We start from the raw sequence: 27,620 nt of genomic DNA on the forward strand, positions 1-27,620 counted from the left end.
AATCATTGTGGGAATGGGTGAGACACAGAATTGGTGTGTCAGGATTTACTCTCTCAAGGTTGGGATTGAGATCCTGCCTCCTGCTATAAAGGGTACTCGGTCTTCTGAGCTCTTCTTGAAGACCCTGTTGCTGTGGTAGGATTTGCTCTCACAGACCTAACTGTGTGAGACGTAAAACTGGAGTAATGGGAAGCACCGTGAGTCAGGACTGACGTGTGCTGACAGAGCTCTGGGGGAGTCACAGATGGCCCTCGCCTGCTAGTGGCTGGGTGTGGGCAGCCTTCCCAAAATCTGAGCTGTAGTGTCTAAAAGGCAATGAAGCACCCAGCAATGACACCTATATTTCATGGTTTTTGCGTTGTCTTCCTCTTCTGAAACAGAGCTGGCACTGTCTTCTTTCAAAACAGCTAGAAAGGGATCACCTTGGCTTCTCTCGATCAAAACAGAAAGAAGAATTGCCGTGGCTTCCCTCAGTCAAGACTGCTATTCTTGTTTAACCATTTCTGTCTGGTTTCCCTCGTTTGCTATGCCTTTTGTCCTGCCCTAATGCACTTGTATCATTACAGAAATTTGCACCACAGAGGTAGCCTACTCCCATTATCGTATCTTTGAAAGATCCCAAGGATTGAAGTGACCCATGGAGGCTGGGATTTGTCTCTGTAAAACAGGGTTTCAGCATCCTGGGATTGGGAGAGATTGATAGGCTTTTCAGACAGGAGTTTGAGTCGTGTGTGGACACAGGCATCTCATCTGTGGTTATCTATAGTGTTCACACCTGCTGCTGTGATTTACAGCATCTTTTACTGCTTATCGAAGTGTTGGTCTTCTAAAAAAGGGAGAGAAGAGTATAAGACTGAGGCTGCTTTTGTTGCAGATGGTGCAATCTACCCTGCCCAGGGGGATTTAAAGGTGAGGTGCAAGCCCTGCTGCATTGGGGTCTCTGTGGATGGTTCCTGCCATGCTGGGCTTATCACCCTTCTCAGCTCAGGCTGAGCAGAGAGATGTCTGATGGAATAGTGAATTTTGCCATGGTGGTAGTAAATGGTCCAGGAAGCACTGAGCTGCTGGAAGCACATCACTGGCTAATTTACACACATTATGATATTCCTATTTCCATCTCATCAGCAATTCCAGGCTTGGGTCATCACTTTCTCTCTTACCTTTCTCTCACTCTATTCTTCTCCATAAAACACGGGCTATTTTAGTGGATCCACTAGGGAGCACAGAGAAGAAAGGTAAATGGACAAGAACCACATAATTTTTTTCCCAGTCCATTTTTCAGAACCCCCCAGAACCCCCATGAACTTAACTTAGCCAATACAACCCCATGAACAATCACAATCCCAGTTGTGATTATTGGGAAGACGAATTGAGGAATTGGATTCTGTGTTTAATTCTTTGTTCATTTTACACCTCTCCTAACACCTCCTTTTCCCACCTTCCATTTTCCTCAGCCAAGCTGTTAACAATTAAAAGGAATTATCTTCCCTCTGGTTTTGACTTGATTTTATTTGTGTTTATAGCAGTTTAGCTAACATGCAGCTGCAGGGAACAGGCCCGGTCTCCACTGGGCACTGAAAGCTCACATTTCTCTCCAACTTGCATGTTTTCTTTTAATTTACCCCTTTTGTTTTCTAAGTGACTTGTTTTTTGTGCTGGCTAAATTTGTCAGACTGACAGCTCTGGAGACTTTTGGCTTCTGCAGGTCCCTGGGGCAGGTGAGGATGTGACTGTGTGAACCCTCACCTCTGTTTCCTAGTGATTCTCCTCCAGCTCAACCTCTCCCCCTACCAAACAGAAACTTTCCAGCACTGCCCACTTGTGCAGTGTCTGTGTGCCTTCTCCTTCAGAGCAAGATGGACAATGGGGTTGCAAGGCATCTGCTGCGAGCAACTCTCATCGTCCACAGCACAAAACACTTTTCCCAAGCAAATACTGCCCCACAATATTTGTGTTCCAGTTTGTGGAAGCTATGTTTATGCTAACTTCTGTGAGGCAGAAGGCCTTGATTCTCATCACTTCCTTTCCTGCTTTGTATCAATGCTAATGGTAGCCATTCCCAGAGCTGTTCTTGTGTCCAACCCATCTTTGTGAACAAACAGGTGTGTTAATAGAAAACTTACTTTTTTCTTGGGTAGAATTTTCAAAGAATGTGCCTTGCTTTGTACTGCCTTTACTTGTCACTTAAAACATCCTCCTACACCAGGCATACAGTCACCCACATGCAAGTATGCAGAAGTGACTTAAATCCTGGTGTTAACAGATGTAACTAATTGAAGGCAGTTGGAATTCTTTGCTCTTAATTAGGGGTGAATTTGGCCTTTTTGCCAAACCACTAGACCACTGTAAGTGGTTGAGTGCTTAGACAGTTCTTATCATCTCGGCTACAAGTTTGCTATCATCTAAGCTGCAGGTTGCCATAAATAATTTGCATAACACATGTTTCCAGGTTGCAGAGGTCCGTGGTAGAGTCTCTGAAGTATGCAAGACATGTAAAGTAAAAGCAGCTATTGTGTGACAGGCTGACAGCAGGGTGGTATTCTCTAATCCTTCCTTGGTGTGCTAGGAAGCATAATGTAAGCAATGGAATAGGAAGTTTGGTTAGTGGGGTCTCTTGCCCTTACCAGCTATTAAACTCTAAGGAACTCTGGTCTTTGCCCTAAGCATTTTCATGGAGAGGTAATTGCTACTGGGAAAGCTCCAGCACCATTTCTCAGTAAAGTCAATGAGATTGCATCCATCAAAGGAGTTAAATAATTTGGTGTATTTTTATATTGCTCATTGTTGGTATGTGTGCAGATGACTTGGTGAGTTCTCTATTTTGGCCTCTTAGTTTTGGGGACGTAGATGTCCTTGCAAGGTCTTTTGGGACCTGTACAGCCAATTGCAAGCATGAAGAAGTGTCCAGAATATCAAGAAATGTAAATGACGTATTGGACAAGATGTTAATAAGCTTCATATTAAAGGTATGATGAGTAATAAGATTAACTTTTCCCTTTCTTTTTTTGTCTTGGCCCCACAGGTCCTGCAAGCTCCGTGAGTGCCAAGCAGTGAATTATGGGCTGGGTATCCACCAGTGCATCATGAAGATTGACTTTATTTTTGCCCTCTTGAAGTTCACGTGCTTTATGAATTCACTCTCTATTCTATCTCACTGCCATCTTCGTCAATATTGTCACCACTTCTAGAAAACAAGAATTTTAGGCTTGGGCTTTGGCTCTCCCTTTCCTTCCTCCTGGAACACCAGTGTCACCTTTGTGTTCTACCAAAACAAATCACTGTAGGTTATTTTGCCCTTCAGAGAAGTACACCCTCTGGAGAAGTCACTTCATGTACCCTGTACTTCTGAGATAGAAGCCTCTGGTTCCTAAGGATAATTGAGATCTTTCCTTGGGAGGAGACACTTCCTCTTGGTCACTTTCCACTTACTCTCCTGTTCTCTGTCACTCCCTCTGCTCTTCTTCTCTTCCTTTTGGATTTAACATTTGGTGTTGACTGCTGGGGTTCTTCTCCCAGTAGTGTGGCTTCTTTTTTTCTCCTAGGGAAGAGCAGATTCTTGAAACAATGGGCTTCACTCTGCATTCTATCTACTTCACCTTGAAGGTGAGTTTGCTGCTGGGCTCCTTGCTGGGTTTCTGTTTGGGTCTGGAGTTCATGGGCATCCCCAACCAGTGGGCCCGCTACCTCCGCTGGGATGCCAGCACTAGGAGCGAACTCAGCTTCCAGTTCAAGACCAATGTCTCTGCGGGGCTGCTTCTCTATTTTGATGATGGTGGTGTCTGTGACTTCCTCTGCGTGTCCCTGGTTGATGGGCGCATCCAGCTGCAGTTCAGTGTGGACTGTGCGGAGACGGCAGTGGTCACAGACAAGCAGGTGAACGACAGCAGCTGGCACTTCCTGATGGTCAGCCGCAACCACCTGCGGACCGTGCTGGTGCTGGACGGCGAGGCCAAGCCCGCGGAGGTGCGTCCGCAGCGCCAGTATATGAACATCGTCAGTGACCTCTTCATTGGGGGAGTGCCCCTGGACATCCGTCCTGCTGCCTTGACTCTTGATGGTGTTCTGAGTGAGCCTCCATTTCAAGGATTTATCCTGGATCTTAAATATGGCAATTCTGAGCCGCAGCTCCTGGGCAGTCAAGGGGTCCGACTGGAAATGGAAGGACTTTGCTCAGAAAACCCCTGTGAAAATGGTGGCACTTGCTTCCTTCTGGATGGCGAGCCACACTGTGACTGCTCAGCCACTGGATATGCTGGCAAGCTGTGTTCTGAAGGTAAGAGAATACTTCCCTACTTCTCGTTGACCTTTACACAATCCAGAGTTAATTTGTTGTTTAGCAGAGCTATGACAGACTTATTCCTGCTGATTGTTGTCAAAGGAATTCAAGTTCCACCATTATTTTTCCAAATAGAAGTAATTAAATAGCAGTAAATAAAGAGTATGAGAAACTGCAAGAAAGTGTCTTTCTGAAAGGATGCTGCACTTGTAGTATGGAGAGATTTTCATCAGCATCATCATCATTCATTTCATCAGCAACTTATTAATAAGGGTAGAGAGCATAAATTGGTAAATAAAACTAAGAAGTACCTTTGGTTAGTGTTGGTAAAATAAATGGCTGTCTTTTTTCAGTAGACCCTGAAAACTGAGTGAAGTGTCAGCAAACAGGAGCCATATATATATACGGATAACTGATAAATACATATATCACATAACTGATTGACGGGACATTGTATAGTTTTTTGATGTTAGCTGTTGCTAGCCTGTGGAAGCCCCATGCTTCCCTTCAATTGCTGGCATACTAATCACTGAATGGCACCTTGATTTTTTTAGCATCCTTGATTAAATTGCTTAAATTGCTTTTTAAATTGATCTTAGTATTGCAAAGGGAAGAGGAATTTAAATGTTTCCTCATTGTTTGGTACTCTCTTTTTGAATTTGAGTTTGAGAGTTTTAAGTCATGCAAACTACATGATGAAGTGTATTTCAGATTTTTCCTTTGGTCTTTAGCAATGTGATGGTAATTGATTTTGTATGTGCAGGAGATTTAAGTCAACTGAAAATCCCTGTGTGAATTTGAGAATCTCATCACAACATTATTTATGACATTTGGTTTTAAACACCACAGTTTGAGCTTGAAACTCAAAGATGCAACCTGGACAAGAAGTGTCCAATCTCAAGGAAAAAAAAAAATCCCAACCTGAAATTTTGTCAAAATGGAATTCTTTGCAATAATATATTTTCACAACTACTATTTGTTCACTTCTTTTGGCAATGAAACTAGATTAACCAGAGTTTAGCCTGTACAATGTGAGATGTGGTGAAAACAGTCCTTATACTGTTGCTACCTAAGTAAAAAGCCCTACAGCTCCACATTTACAGTCTGCATTTAGATGGAGAAGCAAACATGTTTTTATAGGAAGGGAAAGTTTGGAAAATAAACATAGCGTCTATATGTGCATTAATTTTAGGGTGATTTTAATAATAACAGAAAATTTGGCTTTATATCCAAATAATACAGTAACAGTAGATTAGCCTTAGACAGGATGTGTGAGCCTGTGAAGTGTTGAACCCAGAATTCTTCCTGGCTATTTACTCCGACCTGATTAGTCCAAACCATTAATGAGCCAGAACTATTGAGCCATGAGTTACATGGTGCTGGGCAGAATTCTGGATGTGACCAGGCAGTTCAGGAGCTGGGCTGCCAGCCTGATCCTCATACACTTAGGGAGTAAACACACCTCAGGTCTGAATGCCATAGTGATAGAAAATTGCAAGAGCCACATAGGCATGTGGATCCTGAAACATAAAGATGCCAGGCTCTATCTGCTGCTGGGCTAATGGATCCAGACTCCTTGGGGAGCAGCTCAAGACATCACCAGCATATGATTTTCTGTGAACCACTTGAGAAGGTACTGTAAGTGAGCAGGAATTCCATGTACCTGTGGGGCAATTGTAAGAACTCTAACCAGGGCTCAGGGGGTGAACTTTCTGCATTTCCTGGGTGGGTGGAACAATCTGAAATACATCTTCTAATGAATCCAGGGATATTTTTGTTGTAGACACCATGAATAAAGCAATGCTATTGTTACTGTTTGAAGCCGTGAGTCACCATTGCTGTTTGTTTTCTATAGTGATTCATCAGTTTCCAGCCCAACCTGCTGTTAAGGGTGAGCAAAGAAGTTTGTCACAATGTGCCTTCTTAAGCAAACACTTTTAACTCACTGCTAGCTGGAGTCTTTTCACTCTCAGAGAAGATACTGTGAGGAGAACTTTTCCAAGGGATCAAATGTAGAGATTTCCATAGTCATTACCTTGTTTGATTCTTCTTGTTTTCTCATGTATTACTAAGTGGTGTATATTTGGTTTATGTTAGAATTTTATAATCAGCCTTGCTTTCTGCTTCCTTTGTGCTGCAGCAGTGGGGATTTCTGTGTGTTAAATACTGCCATTGAAAAAAATGTTACAGTGTCTGTGCAGATGAATGGGAAAACCAAAAGAAAAGGCTGTTTAGTAAGTGGAAACAAGCAGACAAAGAAAAGTGTCGAGGAAAAAAAAACAGGAAGCAAATCAAGCATAGCTACCTTTTTGTCTGACTTTGAAAAGCGCAAGATGTTGTCTTTCAATTCTGCAAGTGTGGCAGAATCTCCACTGATAAACACTAGGATGTGGCAGAAATGGCAGAACTTGTTACAGGCCCTTCCTGCTTGTGGTTTGATTGGCCATTAAACAACTTGTATTTTCTTTGTTTGCTTTTTTCCCCCAAGAGACCGAGATGTTTGTTGTCAGAACTGTTCCTTTTTGGTTTTGTACGTTTATCATGCCTCTGGATATATGTAGAAGTAACATGGTTATTTTATTCCCAGTCTCACTTTTGAAAAAGATTGGTCTCTCAACTGGATATCAACAACTCCCTTTTTGGGGAGGGAACCTTCACTCCATTACAGTATTTACTAATCTGTAGTCTATGTGCATATTTTCATTTCATCATCAGAGTTGGCTCTTTTATGGGAACTGATGGATCCGATCAATAACGAGTTCTGTTTGAACAGCTCAATGTAATGTGTACCTTTTTAATAATGAGTTCTCTTGACAGTGTCCAGGCCATTACTTGGCTATTGACTGATACCTGTGTCTGCAGATGGTAAAACCATAGCAAACTTATTTATTTTGTGGCCAGAGATAGAAGCAGCAAATAGAGAGTGGAACCTGCTGTTTCTATACTATGATGGAATGAAGCTCCATTTACAGAATTACGGGCTATTGTAACTCCAATTGCAGTTCCAGTTATGATGGACGTCAACAGAGAATAACCATTCCATACTGAGATGAAACTGTGAATCCTGTCCAGAATGGTGCTTCCAGTGTGCAAAAAATATGTTGGCACTTCATGTGCACCCAGAGTTGGTAGGATTGTGTACATCATGGCAGTCACATGCCCAGATGGTAGCTGAGCAGGTACAGTTTCTGTGTCTGAGTTTATACAGTGGGAGTGGAAATACATGCACTTTGGGAAGTTTGACTGTTTTGAATAAAATGTGAGACTATTTTAATTGCAGTTGGAGTAAACTGGATCACTGAATCTGACAGCTCTGTAGGGTACAAAGGATAGCTGATTTGAGTAGCTATTTGTCTGTATGTTTCTGGGCAATGGTGGCATTAGACATAAAAGCTGAACTCACAGACATCTTCCCCTCTCATAAACCTCATCAGTCTCTGTGGAATCAGGATGCTGCCAAGAGAATGGGGTTCCTGTAGAACTTGATCATCACAGATACATTCATATTTCTGGAGGAAAAACCCAAGAAAAACCTTCCCCATGCAAATTTTGCAAGCTGAGGTGCTGTAGAAGCCAGATGAGGTTACTCATATCTGCTCATTCAGGACCATGCTGTCAGTCTGCAAGAAATTTTCTCTGACACTGCTGTGTAGAGAGTGAGCTCACAAACGTGGACAGTGTGAACGCAACACTGTTTGTACAAGTGTATTTTGGCCTAAGCCCTCACCCTTCTTCCAAGACTCCTTCTGGACTTCCTGAGGAAAGGTGAACAGAAGATGTGCTTAGAAGTGCATTAACTCTGCTTGTAGTTGCAGAACCAAGACGTTGATCACCAACTTCACAAAGCACCATGCTGAAGCCTTTGTGTTGCCTGCAGGGGCTGTTTCTAAACGAAGGCTGAATACGGGCTTGATTGCAGCTCTTCCCTTGATTACAGAGCAAGATTTCCTGGGGATGCTGCCTGCTGAATGACAGAGGAGCCCATTGCTCTGTAATTATCACACTTCTAACTGCATCGGGAACAGATTTTTCTATAGCCCCTCAGCTTCGTTTAAAGTGACAAGTTACTGCAGGATTTATCCTCTTCCTACCCCTTCAGAGCAGCCCAGCCTTGGCTGTATCTGAAGGCACTACCCAGCCTCACTTGCAGTCACTGGATCTCCCTGCCAGCCACCCCAATCTCCCTAACACTAAAGAATAGTTTGGCACTTTGCCATGAGCCTGATGCTTGCACTTAATTTGCATATACATTTACATACATCTTGTAATCAGAAACAAATGAACATGACCATAATATTTGCTTCTACTTGCATGTTCCTTGATAGATGAATATAAATTGGTTGTTCAATTCACCAGCAATAAACAGTTGCAGACCCTCCATTTGGTCTTGTGCTCTGCTGTTCTAGAGGACAGCAGGCAGTTCTGGCCCATGCTTTGGATGGGCCCAGATTTTCACTCACCAGTGCAAAACTCCAGAGTTGATTGTCTCCAAGGTCTGTGGAGTAATTATTATAAGGGGCAATCTGCTGGTTTATGTCACTTCTTATGTCACAGCACTGGTCATTGGGCAGAAAGCTGGTAAGAACTTTGCCCATACTACATTTTGCAGCACTTCAGTTTTCCCCATCTCTTTTGCTTGCTCATTCTTCCTGGTTTAAGTTCGTTTTGTTGTATTTAAAATTATAATATATTTTTTCCAGTCTGGTTGCAATTTTTTTTTATGCAATGCCAGATGAGCACCAGAGAAAGATTATGTGTTCAGGTATTAATGTTTATAAAGCATTTTGAAATTTCAAGGTGGAGTTTAGGCACCATTTGTTATTCTTAATGATAAATATTAAAATTGAGCAGGAGCCACAGGATTTGAATTTAGATCCTACATACTCTTTCACAGAAGATGCCAAGGACACCCCCTCACTAAATGTGGACTAAGCAAACCCTTCCCAGAGCTAGCTGGATTTGTTTTGTAGCCTCCTCCGCTTTAAAAGCAGGGGAGCTGCAGGGCGATTGCAGGACCCTGTATGGTGAGTGCCACTGATTCAAATAGTCTGGCTGCAATACAGACTACAGAATATGCTGACAGCTATATTCTTGTAATTTCCCTCTTGTATTATAGACCACTATGGGGCTACAATCCTTTTCTGCTGGATTGCAGGTCAGCTACAGACCTTGGGTAAAAGAGATATTAAACCCCTCAGTTAGGCTAAGCTTGGACATTTCCTCTGATAAAGTGAGGCAGGTGGTGGTTGGGTACAAAGGAGATTGCTGCTTGGTGTAAGGTGGAACTGGTGAAGAGCAACAATAATTTGTGGGCATGGAGAAGAGCGAACTCAGGGGAAAAAAGTCTCAGGATGAAAATGTTCTTTTATAAAATGTTATAGAAGTGTAAACCATAGCTCATATACACTGTTTATAGGAGCTGCTCCATATTGGTTTTACCTGCCTGATAGAATAAAAGAAGAGTTCTTAGCTCTTGCAAAGACAATGTGATGACCAAGCTTCTGGAGGACTAAATCTAGATGGAATTTGGATACCAGCATTCTCTGTGAGCCCACAGACCTACCTGCTGGCTCCTGCTCTGTCCCAAAGTGTGCACAGCCTGGATCTAAACTGGAATTTTTGGGCATTACTAAATAAATATCGAAACTAAAGTAACTAGTAATAATTATGTGAAGGTGAGCCAAGTCAGAAATTTCTCTTTCCAGTGCAGGGGTTTCCAACTTGATTTCTGAAGAAGGGTTTATTTTCCTTTCGTTTTGCCATAAGAAAATAAAAGTGGGGGGAAGAGTTGATTTATTATTTTTGTACAGGCTTCTGCTGAGCTAGGCAGCTTGTCATGGAGGTTAATCACAATAAATACAGCCCCAAGCAAGACAGCACATGCTGTAGCTGTTGCTTTCATCCTTATTCTGGTACAAAGGTGTGCAGGGCATTTGCCACAAGGTAATTTTTGTTATGTTTTGGTGAAAAATGGAGGACAATAATCCTCCCAGACACCTTGAGGAAGTTGGAAATGGCGCCACAAAGCTCCAGGGAGAGGATCGGAGGAGGAGCACATCTGTCCAGTGAACTCTGTCACTACTCAAAGAAGATGAGCCTCTGCGTGTCAACATCAGCACTGAGTGCTCCCTGGTGCAGGAGAAGGTGGTAATCCATGTGATGAAATGGTAGAATGCCCACCTGTCCTTGGCTAACTTCTAATTTCACTTCTGATTTTAATTGTTTCTTTGCTGACCAACTTTGAACTTGATGGACAGAAAAGCTTTTGTCTCTCCCTATAGAAAGCAAGGCAGCTGCCATGTTATTGCTGTCCAGAAACAGCAATGTGACTTCTGGTGTATGTGTGTGTCTCTTGTACAATCCTTCATTGCAGACAGGATCACTGCCGTTGTAAACCCACCCTGCAGAGCAAAGCAGTTGCCCTTTCTCCATCTGTAAACAGGTCCAGGAGCTGACAACTGGGTGCAAAACAGCCCAAGGGCTGAGAGAAGTAGATGTGGGGGGTGGTACGAAGAACTCTGGATGTGAGAATCTACTTGAAGCAGAACTCATTTATATTTGAATGTGTTTGCTGTGAAATGGGGCTGAGACCTGAGTACACTGGATTCACATTCTGTGCTACTGACACCTTTGCCAGTTATGCTGTGTCAGCTCTCCAGGCCCTGCCTGCATGAACACTTGTTCACCTCATTATTCTGAAAAGAGACCAAGGTATAACGCATAAAGGAAGTGGAGCAGGGCAGCAGAACTTGAATGGTCTGGTCATAAGAGTGTTGGCACCTAAGAAGCTGATTTCCATTTCTGCTACAGTCTTTCTGCGTCCCAGGAGTGCTTTGCTGGCAGACTGAAGGACTCAAGGCTGAATCAATTGACCTTTCTTTGCAGAGGATATGTACCTGGTTACCTCGTGTGTCTCAGTTCCTATATCTGAAATATGTAGCCAGTGGGGCTTCCTATACTCCAGGTGTTAAGAATCCCATATGCTTCTGTACGACAGTGATAGAGACATATAAATATCTTAGCATGACAAGTAAATGATGATAATGCATGAACACCCAGTAGGATGACCTGGTTTGATAGTCAGTTTTTTAGCTAGGACATGCAGTTAGAAATTAAGGTGGTTTTCCTTGTTAAGTGGCCATCTTTGAGGAGTGCTCCTCATCTTTCTTTTGAACAGAAATCTCCCAGTTTCCTGCTACTCTGTGGAGAGTCACACTGTGAGTAGGCTGACCTTTCCCAGGCCAGGCTGCAGTTGTGCTGGTAAAGACAGAGCCTGAGCAGCAGTGTAGCCTCTTCCCTGTTGGTGACATGGAGCAGATGCTGCACTGCAGGGTGCTGATACAAGCAATAGGAGAAAGAGAGCTTTTTTTTTTTTTTTTTGGTGTATCTGACCCATGTGCTCCACTGACCTCCCCCAAATGTCCTCTGCTGTGAACCTCAGATGCTGATCAGATGCTTTTCCTTGTACTGTGGCCCACCTCTGCCTACCTGTCTGCACTGGCTCTCTCCCTGCTGTGGCTGCTGGTTTCAGCCTGTCCCTTTCACCCTCCGTGCTCAAGACTCACCTCACCTTGTGCTGTCAGGGGAAGCAAAGAGAGCACAAAAGGCTACCCAAGCAGAATGGCATAGCTTGCCCTTCCTCTGTTCCTCTTTGCATAAAAAGCAGGATAGCAAAGAAAGCCCATTGGATTGTTTCTGAGTGTTTAATTAGCACAAAACTGGCAAGTGTTTTGTCGTTCTAAGGCACTGAAAGGGTGTGTAAAAACCTTACTTTTCCTGTTAGCTCTCATCAAAGCTCTGACTGCTTATTAGATAAAGCCGATATATTTGTTTGCAGTTTGCAATGTAGGGCAAGGAGGAAGGGTATACTTGACTCTGAGGATTTTGTTCTGAGGTGTGATCTTCCTCCTCTTACTCATGGAATTTGACCAGTTAAGTAACCTGATTGAATATAATGGATTGGAGTTAGCTCTGAGTATTTGGCAAGAGATGTTTATCAGAAAAGCAAGAAGCAGTTCCTTGGTAGATATAGAAATTTGAGCTGTAGGTTAAAACCAGGCTTCAATCTCTAATAGTGCTGGCAAACTCCATAATTTGCTTGGCTGCTGCATTTATTCAGAAGCCTTTCACAGCGTCTGTTGTCTCTTGGGTGGATTTTCATTTCTTTGTGGTTTGTTGCCTTAGTACTTGAGAAAAATGACACTACCTGAGATTTCCGAACCTCTGGTGTGTCTCCACAGGCTTGTGTTTGATTTTCTGGTTATTCCTGCTGCATCCATCTTGCAAGTCTGGCTTTCAGGGTTGGAGAGCCTCTCAGTACCTTTCTCCTCAAGGTAATACAGGAGAAATCCTTGGAACTAAAGGCATGTTTCTCCATTGAGGCTGGTCAGGAAGAAGAGTTGAGGAATGGCTAGCCATGAAGAGAATGGCAAGTGTTGTGATCTGCAAATTTCATAGTTCAGTCATATTTGCAGCTGAATTCCTTAAGTGCCATTCTGTATGTGGTTAAAATTTCTTATATTCCTCAAGGACTTTTTTTAAATGGAGAAGAAGTGTGTGGAGTCATTCCTTGATAAATTGCTGATTAAAAAAATAAAGGGAAAAAGAAAAAGGTGAAGTTTGTGAAGAAGAAAGGTGATTAAATTTCTTGTCTAGGACTAACTAAAAGAAAAAGCTGGTAAAGTAACAAGAATTTCTGTATTTTCACTTCTGTTTTTTGCCTTTTGCTCTGTGTCTTCTCTGAGACCTGCTCTGGAACTTGGTGTGGTAGGAGGCAGGGGGCTGTGCAAAAGCAACTACCCTGCATGATGCCTACCAGACCTCTGGTGTAATGGGAGATCTGTGTAGGTCCTTGTAATTCACATAGCTTTGACTTTAAGGAAGATAACAGGAGATCAGTGACCATGAAAGATTATGGATGGATATTATTGCCATTGTGAAGCAGTAGCATTGCTGTATCCTGCTGCTCAGGATAACCAGAGCTAGAGGTGGGTTTATATTAGTGTCAAAGGTGGGGCAAAACTCATACAGGCATATCTAGCTGAAAATTTGGCAGATTAGGTACTGGTAGCTGTGTGATCCCAGAGCTTGAAATATGATGATATTGTTATAAGTTTATTGTGTAGAAGACCTTTTGAGTAAACATCAGATGCTGCAGAAAATGGCAAAATCCTCTTTCTTCAGAGTTCCTCTAGTGGGCACTGTGTTGTTGGAGATCTGACTTTTTTTTTTTCACTGAAAAAAAAAATGTAGGGCTCAAGTGATCAATTTGTAATTTTGCTTGCTGGCTGCCTCCTCCTAAATTTTCTTTTCCTTCATTACTTAAGCTGAAATGCTCAATTGTGTCTCAGCTGCATCAATGAACACATCTACAACAAATTCCAAAGCCTGTTGGTTTTGAACAGACATGAGGCCTATATACCTATACACATTACCTCTGCTTTGCATCTGACACAGAAATGTGTCTTGAAGGCAGTCTGGTGTTTGCCTGCCCTATGGTGTGGCATGTTTGAATGAAACACATGTGAAGTTACATTTTGACCAGCTAAGATGCAGCAGAATCAGACAGACTGGAAATGTTTTCCTTGTGAAAAATGGTGGTTTCATTCAGATCAAAATATTTAGGAAAAGAAAAAAACCCAGCTGATTTGGATGACAATCTGCAGAAAAAAAGCAATGTGTTTTTAATTTGCAGAATTTCTGAATCCTGATTAAAAAAAATACTTTATTACACATAACAATGTAGCTTATTTTAAAATTTACCAACATGATTAGCCCAACTATGGATCTACTACTGATGAACTGCAATATAATACAAAAGTGTTGAAGTGTTTTAAGGAAGGGGCATGTACTCCCACAGTGACCAAATGGAACTAATGGAAACCCATGGATTCAACCCCACCATGCTCCTGTGGGAACTGTTAGATTCAGAAGAGCAGGCAAAAGGAGACATAAGCATAGGTTAAACTTAATCAGAGAGGAGAACAGATTTCCAGCCTGCAGACAGCAAGTGGAGCCTGGAGCACAAATACAGCAATGACCAGATTGGTGCCCTTTGAAGCCTCCCAGGAGAGAAGAGTGGTGTGAAGCACTGTTATCCTTTCAGTTTGTTGGAAGTGACAGCTCCATAGGTACTGCTGTCTGTCAAGAGCTCCACTAAAAGAAAGGCTTGAGGAATAATTATGAGTGGATAGGACTCGAGTGGGCTCTTACCCATTTGACTTCTAGTATGTATCACTGAACACTGCAGTCTCTCAACAGTGACAGTGAAGGCAGCAAGGCTGAGTATATTAATGAAGAACCACAGCTGCTGGTGTGAGAGCCTGAGATTGTCAGCAGTTTGTTTTTTAGCTTTTTAGTGTGTTGGATTGAACCTAAGTAGTTTACAACGCAGCCAGACCTAAGGACTGAGCAGCAGGCATTCCCAAAGAAGAGCTTAACAACTATCTCTTTGTGCAAGAAATGCTCTCTGAAATGTAGCTAGCCCAAGCTGAAATTTGGGCTGGATAAGCAAGGCTCTGCCTATGAAAATCACTTGAGATCTGCACCAGCATGGCATGACAGTCATTCCTGAGCTCTGGGTTGTTTTCCCTGTCATTGCTGCTGCCAGTGTGGTGACTCCCAGTTTGCCCGAGGCAAAAGATAGCTGAACTGAAGCACTAAGTAACAGATCCTCTATCCCGGGAGAACAATTGGCTGTGATTTCAGAACTCATTTGTCAGTGGTGTTTAATTATAGCCTTGCTACCACTTACAGTGGAGGTCACTGCTATATTGTAGGTCTGTTTAGTGCTCCCTCTGGTCTTAAAAATCTATGAATCTATATCATGCTATTCTGGGGCATTTGTAACAGTCTCCACTAGTTTTCTTCCAGAGCTGAAATTGTTTAAGTTTCCTCCTAGTTAATTGACAAAATGTTGTTGTTGGAAAGCTGACTAAAACAATTTAAGCCCCTTTTCTGCTCTGGGAGTGAAACAAAATGTAGGTTACATCTTCTTTAGTTTCTATCCTTACAGTTGCCCAGCTGTTTTTGCCTTCTGCACAGCTCTGCTGCAATATGGGCATGTGAATTATTTTAACTTAAAGATACTGTGTCATCAATGAGCTGTTCTGTAGTGAAAATATCAAATGCCAGGATCATTATATAAAATGTTTTCTTGCATATCTGATCCCATAAATAATACTCAAAATTAATTTCATATACCAACTACTCGTTATTCAAGCAAAGTTTTCATTCATCTGATGGAAGATGTCCTTAACTAAGAACTGAACACAGATCTATTTAGATTTGTTGATCTTGTCAAGTTACTTTTAAGTCCCATTTTGAAAAGTGAATCAGGCACCTTGAAGCCTTGTGACTGATCTGGAATTCAAAATAGCAGTTTTGATCATTTTACCTTCATATTGTGTTTATTTCTGTCCTTTTTCACCTCTAAAGATTTGGCCCAAAGATCACATTCTTCCATGATATTCTTTCCTTGCCTGTGTTTGCCTTTAATAATTTTAATGATCTAATACTGAATTGAAACCAAGACCAATCAAATGTTCTTCTTTTAAAAGCGAGTGAAGAAGGAAAATGAATTGCAAAAATCCTGCTTAAATGTGATCTTGAAGTTGTGAATTTCAGAATTAAACAGTAGTACCTGCTGCAATCAAAATGCCACATGGCATCCATTCAAATGTGCTTCAGGCATCCTGCACTTAAATTGTGTGCAAGGCAGGAAAATAAAAGAGCTAAAACGCTGTCAGGTTAATAATAAATTGTGCATACATGTGGCACATTTCATCAGAGTATTCCTAAGCATCTCACAACTACTGATAAATCAGTCAGCCTTCACATCTCTCCACCGCACTGTGGAATGCATGCTATCTCCATTTTACTGATGGCAAAACTGAGAGGCAAGCAGAATGAGAATTATTGAAGGGTATCAAGTCAGAAGCTGCCTGAGGTGAAATTGGAATCCAGAATGCTAAATCCTAAGTATTAAACGATGTAGTCGTTTATCTAGTTTTATCCAAGTGTGCTAGAAAACCCACAAAATACTGTGGTATACATTGAATGTGAAGCTAAAACCAGAGCATTGGATTTTAGGGATTCTTATAAAATTTCAGTTGAAATTCAGAGAATTTCAACTCTCTTTTTATTCTTTTTGGCAGATTGGATTGTCCATAACCAGGAAGTTCTGCCTTCGGGGCTGTTGTCTCATGACTTTGCCCGCTGAAACCATCTTGAACCAGCTTGTTCTGTACCTCGTGCCAGTAGGCAGCACTGCTTGGGCTATGCTTTATGGATTCCCCTGTTTAGTGCTTTTTTCAAATTAGTAATAAAGAAAAATAGACTTGTAGCAATAAAAATTTTAGCTGGTTTTGCCTGTCTGTGGTTTATGTGTGCTCCGATACAACTTTTCAAGACAGGATCCAGTTTCTCTAAATGTATCCAATAGAGAAATGTTTATGATTTCACTTAAAATACCAAAATGTAAGACTAATTTCAAATATTTGAATACGTGACTGAACATACCCTTGGATGGAAGGTGATAGGAGAAAGTATGGTTTTACATTTCGCCTCCCTTCTGAATTTCTTCAAACCTGCGAAGGTTAGGCTCTCATGTAACCTTCTGTTTCTGTCCAGCCTTCATTGTCCATAGAAACAGTAAGTTTCACTGGAAACTTTGTTCCAGAGTGGAGTGGCTCCAATGAACCACGGAAGGCAGGACTTTGTTGTGCTGAACTTCCAGCTGAGTAGAACTGATTGTATAGAAGGTTGTGCATATGTGATGAAGAAAGAAGAGTTTTCAATTTGACGTTTTTGTTTTGTTGGTTATTTTCATAGACTCATTTAGGTTGGAAAAGACATCTATGATCATCAAGTCCCATCACTAACCTACCACTAAGTGGTAGGTGGCTACATCTACACATTTTTTTAAATACCTCAAGTGATGGTGACTCAACCACTTTCCTGGGCAGCCTGTTTCAGTACTTGGCACTGAAAACTCTTTCTGTAAAGAAAATTTTTCCTAATATCCAACCTGAATGTCCCCTGGCACAGCTTGAGACTCTGTCCTCTCTTCCTATCAATTGTTACTTCAGACAAGAGGCCAATTCTCCCCTAGGCCAAGTCTACCTTCAGGTAGTAGTAGAGAGGCATAAGGTCTCACCTGAGCTTTTCTACAGGCTTTTTCTCTCCCCCAGCTCCCTCAGCTGCTTCTCCAAAGACTTACTCTCCAGACCTTCAGCAGCTCTGTTCTCTGGACATGCTCCAGCACCTCAATGTCTTTGTTGTAGTAAGTGTCCCAGACCTGAACACAGGACTCGAGTTGTGGCCTCAGCAGTGCCCAGTACAGGGGGACAAACACTGCCCTGCTCCTGCTGGCCACACTATTGCTGAGAGAGGCCAGGATGCTTCTGAACTTCTTGGCCACCTGAGCACACACTGGCTCATGTTCAGCTGCTGTTGACCAGCACCCCCAGGTCCTTTTCCTCTGGGCTGCTTTGCAGTCACTCTTCCCCCAGCTGGCAGTGATGAACGGGGTTGTTGTGATGCAGATGCAGGACCTGAGACTTGGCCTTGTTGAACCTCATACCATTGGCCTCAGCCCATCAATCCACCCCATCCAGATTCCCCTGCGGATCCTTCCTGCCCTCCAGCAGCTCAACACTCCCACCGAACTTGGTGTCTTCTGCAAAGTAAGGCTGCACTTGATCCCCTCATCTGGATCATTGATAAAGATACTTAACACAACTGGTCCCAGTACAGAGCTTGGTGAACCCCTCTTGTCACCGGCCACCGGCTGGATGTAACTCCATTCACTCCCACTCTTCGAGCTTGGCCATCCAGGTTTTTACCTAGCAAAGTGTACACCTGTCCAAGACAGGAGCAGAGAGAAAGTCCCATGGAAAAATGGATTCCTGAAAAGACCTTTTCTTCTATTAACTTTACTCACTTTCAGCAGCTTAAAATTTTCTAAGAGTTTTTTCCTGTGTTTGTTGGCCAAAAATCTCTTCTTTAGACACTAAAAATTGTTCCACTATGCCTCATTTCTCATGTTACCCTTGAAAACAAAGTTGCCTTGCAAAGAAGAGTTATCCAAGTGAGCAGCAAGTTCAGTGTGGAATGTAGATGGTGGCAGATGGGGCATGAGGACATTGTGCTTATGTTGGAAACAATAACATAATGAGAAAACATGACTAGATGCTCTTTAGCCCAAAAGTACTCTCTTATTTTCTATGTAATTGTGATAAACTGCGTTTAACCATGCTGTCCTCCAGCAGTACTCTATTTTACTGCATAGCATACAGGAGTCTGAGTAGGACTCTTCTGTTCAGGGTAGCTAACAATTCTGACTGGCATTTATTGTGGAAGCTGTTTAAATTAAATTGTTTGAAGCTGTAAGCATGTATGAATTATTTTAGTGCAGTGCACAGCAAATTAATTGTTGGTGCTGTGAAGAACCACATCAGTGGAATTCCTTTATGTCTGTAATAAAACTCATCATCAGAACTAGGCCAGAAGGAAACAGATCTAAACAAATGGGCAATCCCAAGATCAGGAGTGACATTTGTTGGTAGCGCTGTCAAACTGGATCCCAAGATACGCACACAAAAGCGAGTGGCCAGTCCAGACTCAGATGTATTTGTACAGCTATTATCTCCATGATGGATGCTTGGAAAGTGATGTGCAGACCTGTGACTATGTGGATCTTTTCCTTCAATCTTTCTGGCAGTCTTTTCTAAGCACACCTAAACATCAACACTCCAGCTGTTCCTTTCTCAGAGCAGAAATATGAGCTGATTTTTTGTATGAGCAGCTTATGGTTCTGCTGCTTTTCCTCCATCCTAATTGATCCTGGCTCTGTTTGCCTTATCACTCTAGTGGGAGAAGGAAAGAAGGAGTATGTGCTCTGACTTTGGCATTGATCGTTGTTCTTGCCCCCAACCCTAAAGTGGTAGATGGAGGAGGCTGCTTCCAGGGTGGGGTGGTGCTGTGAGGGAGATGATGGATGATGTGAGAAGAAAGCAGAACTGTCAAGATGATCATGGCTAGCATGGGAAGAGCCTCCTGGCTGCGACTGGCCAGGCTAGCTTTTGCATACTGGCACTGGGAGGCAAAGCTGTCTTTCTGAGGCAAAGCTGGGGGCTGGGATGTGCAACTGGAGCAAAAGAGAGCGAGTCAGCAAGGGAAAACCCAGTCCTGCTGTGTGGTTGTAGCAGGAAAACTGTCCAAGCATGGAAAACTGATCAGCTTTCAAGACACTCAGTTGGAAGGGAAAGCTGCACTTCCATGTTTGCATTCTAGTATTTGTCTTCAGCTAGGTCAAATGTCCACGTCTTTGAGGATCTCTTCCATGAACATAATTTAAATCTCCCTCCTTTTGACATCTGATTCCCTTGTTGGAATTTGCCACTTGATACTGGAGAACTAGAGACACACTCTTCACACCTTCCTAGCCCTTGACAAATGTGTCAAATTTGCCCTTGCCAAATAAAAGAATGCAGTGATGCATGAATCTTCTTTTTCCTACAACAGTCTTCTTATTTTGTTTTTTTTCTTTTTCCTCTGCTCTTGGCTTTGAGGAGTGAAGTCGTCTAGGTCTTTAGATGTCAGTATGGATCCCATTTGGCCTACATATTCCTCATAAATGAAATTAGAAGAGATGTAGGAACTTTGGGTCTCCCTTTCTTTTAATAGGATAATGGAAAGGTGGTGTGACCTTCTTTCATTTCCCTCCAGACCTTAGGACAGAGAACTAGATAATGGAACATTGCTAATGCACTCAAATGAAACTAATTTCTGAGAAAATACTCATCTCTCTTATCTCCAAGACCATCTGTCTGAAATGACTCCTCCTGGCCCCTCTGGATTCAAAGCCCTGCCAGTTTTAAGAGTTTTGTATTTTTCAGGGTTAATCATTACAGGGGTTGAACACAACAGGTTTCTCTTTTGTGTGGAATTTCAGAAAAGAGCAGATGCCTGACTTGTCATTCTCTACAAAACTGTAAATTGCAAGATACAAGGTAAAAGCTCCATCTGCTGGAGCAGTTTTTGAAGGTCCTGTTGGAGACAAGCTCTGGCCTCCTGCTCCCAAATGAGGTGGCTTCATTCAGTGCCTACTGCAGCAGACAGGAAAGCAAAGACTCATGTGAAAACTATAGCAGGCAGAAAACAGCCAGGGCTGATGTCACTCATGGGGTGACACAGCAGCACCAAGGCTGTCTTGATCATCATTGGTAGTGGAGCCAAGTCCTGTATTTTCTAAGATGATTGCAAAGGTCCTGCCTCAGACCTTGACAGAAATAGCCAGTATCCAGCAAACCGGTGATACTCTATATGCCACGAGGCTGTGCACTGCTGAGGGATCTGAAGTCAGTAAGAAGGTGGTCATTGCATTTGAGACAATGGAAAATGTCTTTCCGTACTGGTATGGAGAAAGACCATGAAGAGTAAAATCTAGTGAGAAAGCACTACTAATGCTCACTTGAGACTTCATAGATGTAATTCAGAACTGGACTGAATGTTCTGAAATATCAAAAGGCCCAACTTGTCCTTTCTAGGGTTTTGCATTTTATCATTGAATTGCAGTGAATGCAATTCTCAGGTCAATAGATTTAACTTTCTTCCCAACCTGAAGTTCAGTGAGATATTGGTGGATAAGAGTTGTCTTCTTCCCTGATAATACAGCCCACACACATTATTCACCTGCAAATTTTCAGTGGTGATTAGGAGTACTTTCAGAGTTTAGTGAATAAATCTTTGGAAACAGACTCACCCTCTTTTGTAAATTCAGTATGGCTGTAGCTACTTGACCAGTTTAATCTTTTATATCTTCCCCCCCCCTTCTTTTTCAGGGTGTCACTCCTAAGAAAGCTTGCCCCAATAGAAGTGGGTGTTGCTTTCTTTGTGAGTCATTCAAGAGACTATGTAGGAGTGAAGAAGTGGCTTTTGCTCATGCTCCATTATGCCAAATAATAAGGGAGGTTGTTTCCCTCTTGTGGGTCTGAACGAACCCAGCAGATGCATACATATTGTCTTCTGCCTGAGGTACAGACTAGTGAAGTGGGTCTTTGACCTCACCAAGGTCAAGTCTGTGGGATATACCTTGGAGTGATCCTGTTGACCTCAGTGTTCCTCATATAAGACCTGCTTTTTTTTTTTTTTACCTTACTCTTCAAGTTACTTTAAGGGGTTCAGCTTTTGGAGTAGAAGAGTGATCACTTTCCTGGTAGATAGAAGCTACAACAGTTTCTGTTTCACTCATAACAAGCTATTATGTTCATGGACATTATGGCTGATAGGCAATATCCTCCTCTTGGATAGCTACTTTTTCTCTAGGGTTTAAGTTGTATTACGCTATTGAGAAGGAATTGGTGCTTCTCAAATAAGGTGTGCAGAACTGATGCTATTTGTTAGAGTTCACCTGTGGCCTTCTAGAACATGACCAAGGTCAATATATTCAATATATTCTAGGCACCATAAAGCAATGGGATCACCTGTTTTTACCTCAAAGTCTTATGGCTAATCCTGGAGAAAAAGAATATTCCTTATTGTCCTCACTGCAGTGACAATGGCCATGACTACTCCACAGGCAATAGGAACAGGGCAATATCACTGTAAGGTGCAGATCGACACTTGAGCTGTCTGCAGTGGTGAGTGGTGTGCTCTGGGAAGGAGATGAAGCTACAATAATATCCTGGATTAGAAAGTACTCAGGGCTGGTCTACACAGTGTTTCTGCTTCTGTTATGGCATGGCATTGCTTCTGTTGTGGCATGGCTGATAAGCAAGATGTCCATAAAATGCTACATGATATAAACAGCCAGGAAGATGCACTCAGTTGTTCTCTCACTGGAAAATCATCAGTATCTGGATCAAATATTAATCCTGTGGCTCTATACCTCCAAGCTGGCAAGCTTCCTCACCAGACTTTTGATACCCAGCAGCTGGTGGCTGCTGAAAGAAGTCCTTATAAATCTCCTTCTGTACATTTTCCTAATAAAAATATTCCATGACCGACTTGTTACAAGGGAAGATACCAAGTGCTTCATCTGCTTCTCTATGTACTGCCTGTGCTAGGTTTCTATTGCCCTATTTTTGCAGCTGTGTAGTTTTCTATTACTTCCCTATGTATGCTGCCTAATATCCAGGGTTAGGTGGTACAAGATGATGATTTACCTGCTCATCTTTTACCAAATGACAGTGTTTGTATTGTCATACTGGTCTAGATGTCTAAATGCCCTCCACTCCTCCTTCCTTCTTCCATTTTATATGAATGTGTACCATTTTTTTATATGAATGTGTACCATTCTTTAAATGTATGTCCTATTTTTTGTATCCAGGCTCACTTCACCAGGTGTTGCAAGGTCTTCTGTGTTTGAACACAGTAAAAGCCTGACTAAAGTCCTGAGCAATTTGGTCTGCTTTGACCTAGGGGAGTTGGGCAGTCAGTACTGATGGTCATGAGTGTCCCTTCAAACCTCAACTACTTTGTAATTGTATGAACTCAAAAGGCCATGTTAGTACCTGTTTCTACATCATGTTGTCAGGTGACAATACAGAATAATCAAAATTTTTAATATTGTTATTTCTTTGAAAACCCAGCTAGGCCAGATGCCATTTCAGAAATACTGTCCTACAATCACTCCTTGATGCAAGTAAAATACTTTCTCAATACTTTCTCCTACCATCCTGGAAGGCTACTGCTTTCCAGCAATTTCTAGTGGGATCCATACTGACATACTCCTGAAGAGGAGAGAAGAGATATTACCCTTTTAGTAATTAGAAGGCACAGAAAAGAAGGTACTATCCCTCTTCCAAATCCCTGAGCAACTGTGCTTATGACTATCACTGAAATCCAAAGATGAATTGCATCTCTTTTCTCTAATTGCTATTGTTTTATTTCAGGGCAGTGTTTTCCTAGTGAAGGAAGTTTTTATTAGCTCTTTAAGTGTGGGACTGATTACTCACCTGGCAGTGAATGAGGCTCTTTAAGATCTAATCAGAGCAAGCTGAATGGCTTTCCCTGGTTCATGCTGCAGTTACAAACCCTGAATTGCTCAGGGAATAAAAAGGGGCTGTGGCTTTCTTTGACCTCATCAGACATGGAAGTACAAACACTCTGGAACAGCTTGATGTATGCTGCAGATTGTAAGACCTTCCTCTTCCATGATTTTAGTGCATGGGCACATAGAGCTGCATCCTGGCTAGTGAGTAATAACAGTTCCTGGAGGAGATATACTGGCTTTTACTCATGTAACAGGCATCTGGTGGAAATTTTCTGCAAAGGGATGGTATTTGGAAATAAGGGACTAAATTGCATTCTTTCTGTGCTTGAGACTCAGCTGAGGTATCAGTGCTAGTGTCTGACACTGTGTTTGGCACTCTTCTTGGTGGGAAGGGGGGTTGTGCTCTCACAGTTGATACAGTGCTCAACACATTTGTGTACTGTTGGAAGCCAGTTATTGATGGTGGATTTTCTGGATTCAGAAATCGGCCAGCAGATGAATTGAGGGGGTCTATTAATCTGTTTCCACTTAGGTTATGGAAAGACTGCTAGCTGGGAATAACTTTGAATCTTTATTGACTTACAGTGGATTTAAAGTGGTGGCTTGGAGGCTTCATACTGTTCAGCAGTGTCTTTTATATAAAAAATCTGAGATAATGAGCATGGAAGCTATTTATTGCATGCACTATTTTTCACAGATTTAAAAAGGGTAGAAATTTTAAACCATTATTTTTTTCAGTACTAAAAATATATATACCTTTTTCCTACACCCTCTCTGTTTTCTGTTTTTCTGGATATGAGCTTATGTGTATTATGTTAACACATTAATCAAAAGAAAAAACAAACAATTTTTTTTCCTGTGTTTGAATGCTGTTAATTTTAGGGACCTGGGCCTAGTCCATTCAATGAAGAGAGACATCTGCTGAATTCAGTGGGTATGAGGTCCTGTGATTATGCACTTGGGCCTGCATCTGCATAGATTCTGCACTAGGCTGCAGGTCTACATTTAGACAATTACACAAGAAAATTTAGCATTTTGAAAGATGCAGAATGCAGCTGTTTCCTGTCATTATGTTTCACATTTACTGAAGTCAGCAGTTACTCTTTTCCAAGCAGTGCCTTTCAACAATAAACAAGGCAAATGCTTCCAATAGAACCTCCTGATGACTTCTGTTTAATTTAAAAATATATATATATATTGCAGCAGCAAATACAGCAATAACATGGAATATAAAACCCATTAACCCAACTCTAAAAATTATATGTAAGTGTAGAAAGGAGAGGAAAAGAAGATGCATTTCTTCTGATTACTCATTGCTGTATTTAGGATGATTTTGGAGGAGTGTGCACTATATATTTTTATAGTGTAATAAATGGAGTTCTCTTTTCAGGCACACTGGAACTCCATCCTAATTGGAATTGGACTGAGCAAATCAATAATTGATACTTACACCAAATCCAGAGGGGGTTTAGACAATTCAGGGAGATGAGTGTTTAAAGCAGGAGACTGTGAGTGGTTCCCTGGTGAAAAGACCAGCTGAAGCACAAATCTTAGCACCTGATGGCACCAAGTGGCTGACCAGAACTGTGCCAGCCTTTTTTGATGAGTCCCTCCCTTAGTGCTGGGAAGCACCTGTGTGTGAGAGCGTGTGCAGGGATTTTTCTGGATCTAAAGAAAAAGGCTTAAAACCAAATGGTGTAATAAAATAGACATTGTGATAAGATATAATAAAAAGAAGAATATGAGTGAGGAAATGCTTTGTCACTTCAGAGGCTTGGAGTCCTGCTTTCATGCTCCATCAAATGGACCTCGGATATCATCCATCTTGAATGGATTTTCCTCCTCCTTCCCATGCTGTAATGCCTTTTATTTTGTGTAGCAAATGGAATCACTTGTCTTTTCCTTATGGGTTAGGGTTTTGTTTCTGTTGTAACATCTCATGGCACGTGGCACTCCAGCAAGCTCTTGCAGTGACTGCTGCTGCTGTTGTGTGGGCTTCTGAAGCCCCAAGTACAAGGTCAACACAACAGACATGGTCTGGTTGAGTTCACTAACTCCTTGAATATGGTATTTTCTGCAAGGCACCCAATACAGAACTGAATTCCAAATTATTGCTATCTAAATCCTGTAACAAACCTAGATTTTATTCTGTATTAGCTATAATCAGTATTGCGCAAGAAAGTAGGAGTTTTATCCCACTGCCTTGCTCTGTTTTTCAAGAACAGATATATATTCTCAGGAATGCTGGTGAAGTGTGGAACATTAAATGATCTGGATTTGGTGGTAAAATGCCAATAATTCTACTCAGACCTTCCAACAAAGAAGTACCATGATACTGACAATACAATAGCTGGGCTACTGGACAAAGCCTGCTGGAGGTCTCTTCTAATGCAGAAAAAGTCACCTCTTGATTTTTCTGGGAAGTCTTGCAGATGGATGTAATATGGCATTTGGGCCTTGGGATGTTGTGATGCAGCACAGAATGTTGGCATATGGCACTAGTAAGTGCCAGGTGTAACCAGGTAAGTGAAGATTCCTTGCCCTCCAAGCCTGCATGAGCTCGTCTTTCTTCAGAGCTCAGGCTGTCCTCTGAGATCAGTGATACAGGATGTTCTCCCTTCTATGGCCTGACCCCCCAGCCTGCTGTGAACAGGGAAGGGCTCAGGCATCCCAGGGCTCAACCAGGGGCACAGTGTCTCTCTGCCTGCCTCATGTCAGATTGAGAAGTGGGGATGGGGAGTTTTCCACTGTGTGGCTTTGCCTGTTGTTCTACAGCTTCTAACACTTTCTAGAGTAGGCTGGACAGGAATAAGCAATGTTGACAGTGAGAGTCAGGCGAGTTTGAAGACGGGATCCCCTTCTCTGTCCACCCTTGCTTGACTAGACTAGCCACAGCATCCTGTGCCTCCAGCTCCACCTTTTCAGATTGCTCTGAGAGGAATATTAACACCCTCTAATAACTCTGTCAGACATATCAAGGAATTTGTTTTATTAATTACAAGACAGGGTACAGCAAATAGATTATAACTTGGGCCATTTCATAGGCTTAACAAACCTTGCTCTGCTTACGTATAATTCCCACCCCCCCTGCCAAAATCTCCTTGGGTTAACTCCTTTTTCTGTTCTTTGTGTTACTATTTATTGAATATTCTCATTGATGTATATGTCATAGGAAATATGGCCAAAGTTCATTTCCATCTGTCATTTTTTAGATTATAAGAAAGGAACAGAGGCAGCACAATTTACAATGGATTTGGCAGTAGTAAATGCCTTTTGTAGCTGTCATGGTGATGTTCTGAGAATCAGACAAATACAAAAATCCTTAGCATGTGTGCAGGCTCTTCCTCAATGGGAGGAGATGTCCTCTCCTGTGGGATATGGTGGGCAATGCCTCAGCTTCCAGTCTCTGTGTCAGCCTTGCAGGTGATGTGGACAAGGGTCAAACACCATGGGCCTGGTTTCAGTGCTTTGAGCAGACTTCAGACTGCCAGCAATTAAACTAGTTTTAGCTTCTTGGGTCATATGGCTAGTTCAATTTTTCATGTTAGTTTACTATTTTTAAGACTACTTAAAAATAAGTTAATTTTCGTGGTGGCCATCTTAGGAAAGTCCACTGTTGTGCATCGGCATGATCAGGCTCTTGGTTGTCTTTATGTCCTGATAACCCTCTAGCAGTATTGCCTTTGCTGGATCTGAGAGGTCAGAGAAGTAGCTATGCTGGTGAATCCAGGGAAGACATTCCTGACAGGGAGGGTATTTCATTTAGGGGCAGTCATCCAGCTGCCATCCTTTCCTGATGTCTAAATTGACTGAAACAAGAGGACCATTGGAGAGAAACTGACTCCTGTATCCCTAAGATCTCCTGTGTGTCACCTCCAGCTTAGAAGAATAAGTATGCTATGCCATGATGCAGCCCCTGAAATGTCACGTTAATTGATTTAGTTCTTGTTAAAGTCAAGGGAAAATTTGGCTTGTAATGGGAAGGTAGTTTCAATTGTAATTAAAACATGAGGAAGCAACTGCCTATGGGAATGTTGCAAATAGTTTTTGAAAGGCTTTTCAAAGAGTGTGAGACTTTTCACCATGAACAGAAATCTGAATGAGGATAGGATTTTTCCAGCCATAAGTGTGTGCTGGACACAGAGATGGAAGAGTGGAGCAGATACAGAGATGCCTAGGTAATGATATAGAAGTGTGACATCAAGTATGCCTGTATGCTTTTAGAAGGCCATAGGTTCTTGTTTCATCCAAGCTGGGAAGTAAAGAGAAATCATCTTCCTCTCTTTACCTAAGGAAATTGAAAAACAACTTTCTATGTGACCATGCCACTGCTCCTAATATACAAAT

General features: G+C 42.1%; 1 protein-coding gene across 14 annotated transcripts in view; it reads left to right on the plus strand.

The window, feature by feature from the left end:
• The window catches only part of NRXN3 (neurexin 3), a 964,190-nt gene that overhangs the window by 48,591 nt on the left and 887,979 nt on the right, over positions 1–27,620 (plus strand). For 7 of the 14 annotated variants that reach the window (XM_030949965.1, XM_030949968.1, XM_030949979.1 and 4 more), the window contains exon 2: positions 3,023–4,273. In XM_030949965.1, coding sequence (XP_030805825.1) covers positions 3,565–4,273 — 709 coding nt within the window. In that variant the 5' untranslated portion in view covers positions 3,023–3,564. Of the gene's footprint in view, positions 1–3,022; positions 4,274–27,620 lie in introns of those variants that run through there. The other 7 variants (XR_004060782.1, XR_004060783.1, XM_030949967.1 and 4 more) reach the window with 2 other exon arrangements.

The sequence above is a fragment of the Camarhynchus parvulus genome, chromosome 5 (assembly GCF_901933205.1).
Source record: "Camarhynchus parvulus chromosome 5, STF_HiC, whole genome shotgun sequence".
NCBI lineage: Eukaryota > Metazoa > Chordata > Aves > Passeriformes > Thraupidae > Camarhynchus > Camarhynchus parvulus.